At 36.5% G+C, this 6,896-nt stretch overlaps 1 protein-coding gene across 1 annotated transcript; it reads left to right on the forward strand.

Moving 5' to 3' along the window:
- Positions 1-1,993: 1,993 nt before the first annotated feature.
- On the forward strand, positions 1,994-6,033 carry LOC110935329 (exopolygalacturonase). Its single transcript, XM_022177747.2, has 3 exons — positions 1,994-2,290; positions 3,139-3,648; positions 5,767-6,033. The coding sequence occupies exons 1-3, from the start codon at positions 1,994-1,996 to the stop codon at positions 6,031-6,033; spliced, it is 1,074 nt and encodes a 357-aa protein (XP_022033439.2).
- Positions 6,034-6,896: the final 863 nt, after the last annotated feature.

Here is a 6,896-nt window from a genome sequence, read left to right on the forward strand (position 1 = left end):
TGCTACAAATTAAAAAAAAAAGTAAAAATATAAGTTGTATGTTAAAAATAAAAGTAAAAAATAAGTAAAAAAAATATAAGAGTTACAGGTTTCTTCGTCCTCCGAAATGTCGAGCCACGCCCGAGTCAACGTGAATTCCTCCTCCTTCGTCCATTTAATGGTAGTTTTTGTACGTCGAGGTTCGTCCTTATCCTTCTTCTTATGCGACCTTCTACCGCGTTTTGATTTGTCTTGCACCGGTTCGGGTTGCATCTCCGGCACGACATCGACATCGGGTTCGGATTCGGCTTGTTGTTGTGACGGTTGCGACCCGCCGGCTTGACCATAGCCGAAGGTGGGAGGCACAAACGGAGTGGCGCCACTCAAGTAAGCCGCGTACGTTAAAAAGCTCGGGTCCATGTCTTGAAGGTTATACGGGTGTTGAGGTTAGGTTGTGTTCGGGTTCGTAGGTCTTGCGGGGACACCAAAAGGGGTCGGAATGGATGCATGATTGTATAAAAAATAGGAGAAAGTGTTTTTTTTTTTATAAAAAATAGGAGAAAGTAGGAGAGAAAGTAAGAGTTTTTTTTTTAAAAAAAATAGGAGAAAGTGGGTTGATATATATATATATATATATATATATATATATATATATATAGTGGGTAAATTTTTGAATTAAAAAAAAATTAAATACATTTGCCGTTTGGCAACGGTCCAATCTCGCACCCCAATACAATTACAGCGTTTTAATTAAAACGCCAAACTGAATTTTTTTCGAAAATAACGCCCGGAAACGCCGGGTGTAATGGGAGGGGGGCGTTATCCGGCGTTTTTTTAAAAGATTTTTAAAAACCACGCCCCACTACAGGTGGTCTTATTATTATATTAATTCTACACTTCTTATTGAGAGTTGAGACATTTTTACACATCCAAACATATGCAGTTATAAATTTATTTTAAGAAATAAGCCATGACAAACTAATTCTAGTTATTTGTATTTACAAATATACGAATTCTCTTAATAACTAAATCTCGAACAGGAAGAATAGCCTAAAAAGCACACTTCTTCATTTGGTAATCGGCCAGATTTTACAGTCGTATTATCTACCATTTTAGCTTGTTAATCATGCGATGACATCTAGTTCTACGTATTTGCATTATTTTTTACTTTAAGAATGTTTTAAAGTAGACGTAGCACTAAAAAAAAAAAATTGAGTGAGAATTAGACGTGACAGTTGATGTTCTTAGCAAACAATCGTCTCACATTCAGGTAACACACAGAGGGTTTCAAGAGCACGCCGTTGATTAATGAATAATCCCAAAAAAACAACTACCCTGCGACTATATATATTCACTAGAGAAAATCAACATGGCCGGCCCTAAGGGTGGGCGAGTCGCACTTCGGCCGAGGCCCGCTTTTCTTAGATGCCTAAATTTAATTAGTTTCTTTTATATATAATATATGTATATATATTCTTAATTAACCTAAACTAAATATTAGTCATTGAACTATGAGGTTTGGGTCCAATCTATTAGGCAACTAACTAACTAACATCTCTGGTAATTTAAATAGTACCGTAAGAAACTTGGCACCTTCTATTAATTAGGTCTTTTATGTTTTCAATAAATTGCCTCTCTTCCATCTATAAGACTATAACTTTGTCATTTCAACAAAACAAAAAAAGGTAAAGCGCAATATTTGAAAATCAATAATTTGAATTTCATTAGAAAATGGGTAAAATAAATTCAACTAAAAGCGAAATATATTGCTTGTCCCTTATAGCAATGATTGTAAGTTATAACCAAGCTAGTGTTATTGATGTAAAAACTGAAGGTGCCAAGGGAGATGGCGTAACCAATGATACCCCGGTAACAAAACATACATCTTTCTTATTCTTCATGTGTTTATTGATGAGTTATATGTTTTATTGCTATTAAACGTGTGCACACGCGCACGCACACACACATAATCACAATATGTTTACATATTCTATAACGTTGAAATAAGGCGATTATGAACGCTTGGAAAAAAGCATGTGCTGGAGCACCACCAAGCTCGTTGTTGTTGCCACCAGGGACTTACATGGCATTTCCTCCCTTTGTATTGAGCGGTCCGTGCAAAGGTCCGATTGAGATAAAGGCCACAGGAGCGACCATAAAGGCTCCACCGGAGCTCGAGAAGTTCCAAACCACCGACACTTGGATTCGCATCAATTATATCGATAGATTGACTATGACTGGTGGTACTTTCGATGGCCAAGGACGTGGATCATGGAGGAATGCCAACTGCAAAAACTGCCAAAAACCAGTCGTAAGTGTTTCGCTGAAACATAAATATTTTTCACTACGAAACAAATGAGTATCACCAATGAAATATTTTATTAACTAGGTTTAAAGAAGTTCGCCGCGTGGCGGAGAATTTCTTTTGTGATTTAGTCTGTGTTTACATGTGTTTTGAAATCACTACGAGCGTGTTGCGAATAGAACTTCTGACAAGAATAAAAAGAAAATGTAGAAACACACACTAAAAGATAACTCAAAGAAATTCAACCAAAAAAGTTGTATGGCAACGATGTTGTTCGTATGAAACCCGTGGTCAGAGTTGAGCAAATTGTTCTCGGTACCGGTACCAAATTTGCCGAACCGAAAGATCTTAAGTACCAATTCGGTACCGACTTTTGGCGTTCCTGGTACCGGTTCACTACTGTTTTTTAACTTCATACACCGGTACCGTAACCGGTATTTTCGGTATCAGTACCGATTCTGTATCGGTTGGCACCGAGCTCATCCCTACCCCTGAAACTAAAAAAGAAAAAAATTAAAAGCCGAAGAAAATCAACAAAAAAAGTTGTGCGGTACCGTTGTTCGTACGGTAACCGTGATCAGGGATGAGCAAATGGTACTGGGTAGCCGTACTGAATTTCCCGAACCAAAAGATTTCCAAGATAAATTCGGCACAACTTTTGGCGTTTTCTGTATTAGTACCGGTAATCTAACGGATTGCCGGTATGCTTTACCCACAGTCTAGCGACGACTTGCTACCTACGAGTTACCCACATAGTTTTTAAACTTTTACCAACAGTCAGCCCATCAGTGATACTCATTTGTTTAGCATTGTTGTTTGTTTTATCCTATTAAAGTTTCAAAGTTCCTGTTCAGAATCTCGGATTAGGTTTCGTCAAGAACTCATTGTTCAAAGACATAACTTCTATCAATAGCAAGTACTTCCACATTCATATGCAAGGTTGTGACAACACCAAACTCGAACACCTTACCCTTGATGCACCGGCAGACAGTGTCAACACCGACGGAATTCACATCGGCCCAACAAACGGGCTCAACATCACAAATACCATTATAAAGACGGGCGATGATTGCATCTCTTTCGGAGACGGAAGCACAAACATCCGTGTCGAAAAGGTGACATGTGGTCCGGGACATGGGATCAGTGTAGGAAGCTTAGGAAAAAACCCTAATGAAAAACCTGTAGAACGAATCTGGGTCAAGAATTGTACCATTGTTGGAACTGATAACGGAGTTAGGATCAAAACCTGGCCGGGTTCTTACCCAGGAAAAGTTAACGATGTGCATTTCGAAGATATTGTTATGGATAAAGTGGCAAATCCCATAATTATCGATCAAAATTATTGCGCGGGTCGTGTTTGCCAGGTATCAAGCATAACTAAGTCTTTGAATTTTTGCAGACATCCCGGTTAGTTTGCTAAAATTTACTCATTGAATTTTTTGAATAAAATTCTTACCACTTTAATTTTCATATACCTTTTGTTACCCTAGAAAAAATTACACATATAAATTACGAGACGCAAATATGGTATAGCCCAGTTGGTCAGGGGTTTTCCACTAAGTAGTTTCCTTCTGGGGAGGTCCCAGGTTCGATTCCTACTAAGTGCAAAATTATGTAAATATGGGAGAACACCTCTGGGAGGGATTCGAACTTAGGGTGAGGGGTTTTAACAACATGGGTGGAGATACAATATGAAGTTTATTTGCCTAGGAAGGCTAGGAAGTGATCTTGACCATCCATTTAGTTAATCAATGGCTAAGATTAAATTAATGAAATTGAAGTAAAAAAAAGAGGCGCGTGGGTTTGTTAGGGGCATTCTAGTCAATCCAGCACAATAGTTTCTCTCTCCTCCAATTTCCCCCAATTTTTAAACGTTAATAACTTTTTCATACGACATTATTTTTTTATAAAAATTGCACCAAAAAAACGAGCGTTTATTTATCTTTAAAACGAGTATACTATTGCTATAATTAAAAAAAATTAAAAACCCAGTTGCGTAAAACGCAATAGAAAAAACCCCAGTTACGTAAAACGCAATGAAAAAAAAACCTAAAAAATGACATTTTTCTAAAACGTAATGCACCAAAAACACAAATAAATGTCTTATTTGTAAAACGCAATGGCAAGAAAACATTTAAAAATGACTCATTCTAAAACCCAATTGACTAAAAAACAAAAGAAATTGTTCTCTGTAAAACGCAATGGACTGAAAACACATAAAAATGTGTTTTACCTAAAACGTAATGCACAAAAAACACAAAGAAATGTCTTATTTATAAAATGCAATGGCCAGAAAACACTTAAAAATGTCTCATTTCTAAAACGCAATGGCCTAAAAAAACAAAAGAAAATGTTATATGTAAAACGCAATGGACTGAAAACACCTAAAAATGTGTTTTACCTAAAACGCAATGACTAAAAACACTTTAAAACTGTGTTTTACCTAAAACGCAATGACTAAATACACTTAAAAATGTGTTTTTTTTTTCTAAAATGCAATAGCAGAAAACACATAAAACTCTCTTATTTCTAAAACGCAATAGACACATAAAACTGTCTGTGAACTGTTTGTGAACTGTCTGAATTGTCTACGAATTACTGTCTTCGAAATGAGCCAATTTCTGGAAAATTATTTTTTCTGATGCATTTTTAGTACAGCAATTTAATCGAAAAAATTTTTTTAGCTCAAACCCAGCCAGGGGCTCTGCCCCTTGGACCCCGCCAGGGGCTGCCGCCCCTGGGACCCCGCTACCAGGGGCTGACGCCCTCGGACCCCCGCCAAAATCGTAAAACGCAATGACTAAATCAAAAACCCAGATCGTGAAAATGAAATTAAAGAATTTCTTACATGGGTCGAAGCCGATTTCTTCATCAATTGACGAAATTTGAATGATAGAAACACTTATCAATGCTCGAATCGAACAAATCGAGTGATTATCTCCAAAATCACCGGAAAAAAATGAGATTTTTTTTATGAAATTAAACTGGGGTGTCTTCAAAAAAAGCTGAAGAACACGTTGATCGGGTGTTTGAATCATTGATTGGTGATGAAAATCGCAGTATAATGTAGTGATTATTGAGATAGAAAGTGAAGAAATGGTTGAAGATGGTGGGTTTTGAAAATGGTGGGTTTTGAAGTTACTGAGTTTTGAAAAGGAAGAAGAAAGGGTTGGATTGACTAAAATACACTTTTTCTTTATTTTAAGTGTTGCCACATTTCCTAATCCTATTGCTTCCTACACTTCCTAGCCAAAATAAACTTTCTATTTGATCTTTACCCTTAACAACATATGTTGACCCTTTGAAGTAAGCTGGAAATTTAGTTGATCTATCGTTAAAAAAAATATAAATTACGAGACAAAATATAAATTACGAGACAAAATATAAATTACGAGACGGCCTAAAAGCAAAATATAACCATATCATGTGTACTAGTATTTATGTAATTTAGTCCATATATAAATTACGTTTATGAATACCAGAAAAATGTCCCATCACAAGTGAAGATAACAAATGTGAGCTTTAGGAATATCAAGGGAACATCAAGAACTCAGGTGGCATTGAAACTTAATTGCAGCGCAGGGTCACCATGCGACAATGTGGAGTTAGCCGATATCAACTTGACATACAGCGGGGGACAGGTAACTGCCAGCTCTCGATGCGCTAATGTCAAGCCTAAACTCGTGGGTCAGATAATCCCTCCGGCTTGTCCAGTTAACGTGCCAAAACCATACAACAGTCTGATGTGAAACACCGACCGGCCAGCGTGATTGTTCCGCGTACATACAAGTGGTTGCGGCATGCAGATAGAAAATTCGCGGATGCGAAAACGCCTGTGTGTAGAGTACGTGAATATGGTTAATGATTATGTTATAAACTTCTCATATTACACAATTAACTTTTAAATTAACAAATGTGAACATTTTACCCTGTTATATATACTTAGATATAATGTAGTATCTAGCCTCTCGTACCGTCAATATTGTTCGCTTTACACAAAAGGATCTCACATAATTGTTTTTGGTTACCCGGGTAAAGACTTTCCAGGATGTCACCTATTATGGTACTACTTCTATGTGAGCACACTTAAGTGTTGAGTTCTCTTCCATCCATAATCATTGCGCCTAATACGTATTGGTTATATATGAGGCAAGACATTTCTTATAGCCCAATATCTTGTGCATAAAATAGAACATAACGATATAGAATTTGCTTAGGGTGTCAAAGATACATCCTCTTGGGACCAGTGGTGTACCCATGAATTATTTGCTGGGGGTATGGATGAGGGGTTCAACCATATTTTAAATGGGTGTGGTCGGGTTTTTTGCGTAAAAAATATACTAAATTACCCTATAAGATCAAAATCATTATACGAGATCAAAAGCACACCCTACAAGATCGTTTGTAGAGTAATACAAAATTACCTAACAAGATAAAAAATTACCTTACCAGATCATTTTATAAAATTACCTTATAAGATCATTTGTAGAGTAATTTTGATAATTATCCTACCAGTAAAATAATTACGAAAATGTTATCGCATTTTTTTTTTTACTTTTCCATGCCTTTCATACGATAATATACTTTGTATTTGTATTTTATCTTTTGTAAT

The sequence above is a fragment of the Helianthus annuus genome, chromosome 4 (genome assembly GCF_002127325.2).
Source record: "Helianthus annuus cultivar XRQ/B chromosome 4, HanXRQr2.0-SUNRISE, whole genome shotgun sequence".
Taxonomy (NCBI): domain Eukaryota; kingdom Viridiplantae; phylum Streptophyta; class Magnoliopsida; order Asterales; family Asteraceae; genus Helianthus; species Helianthus annuus.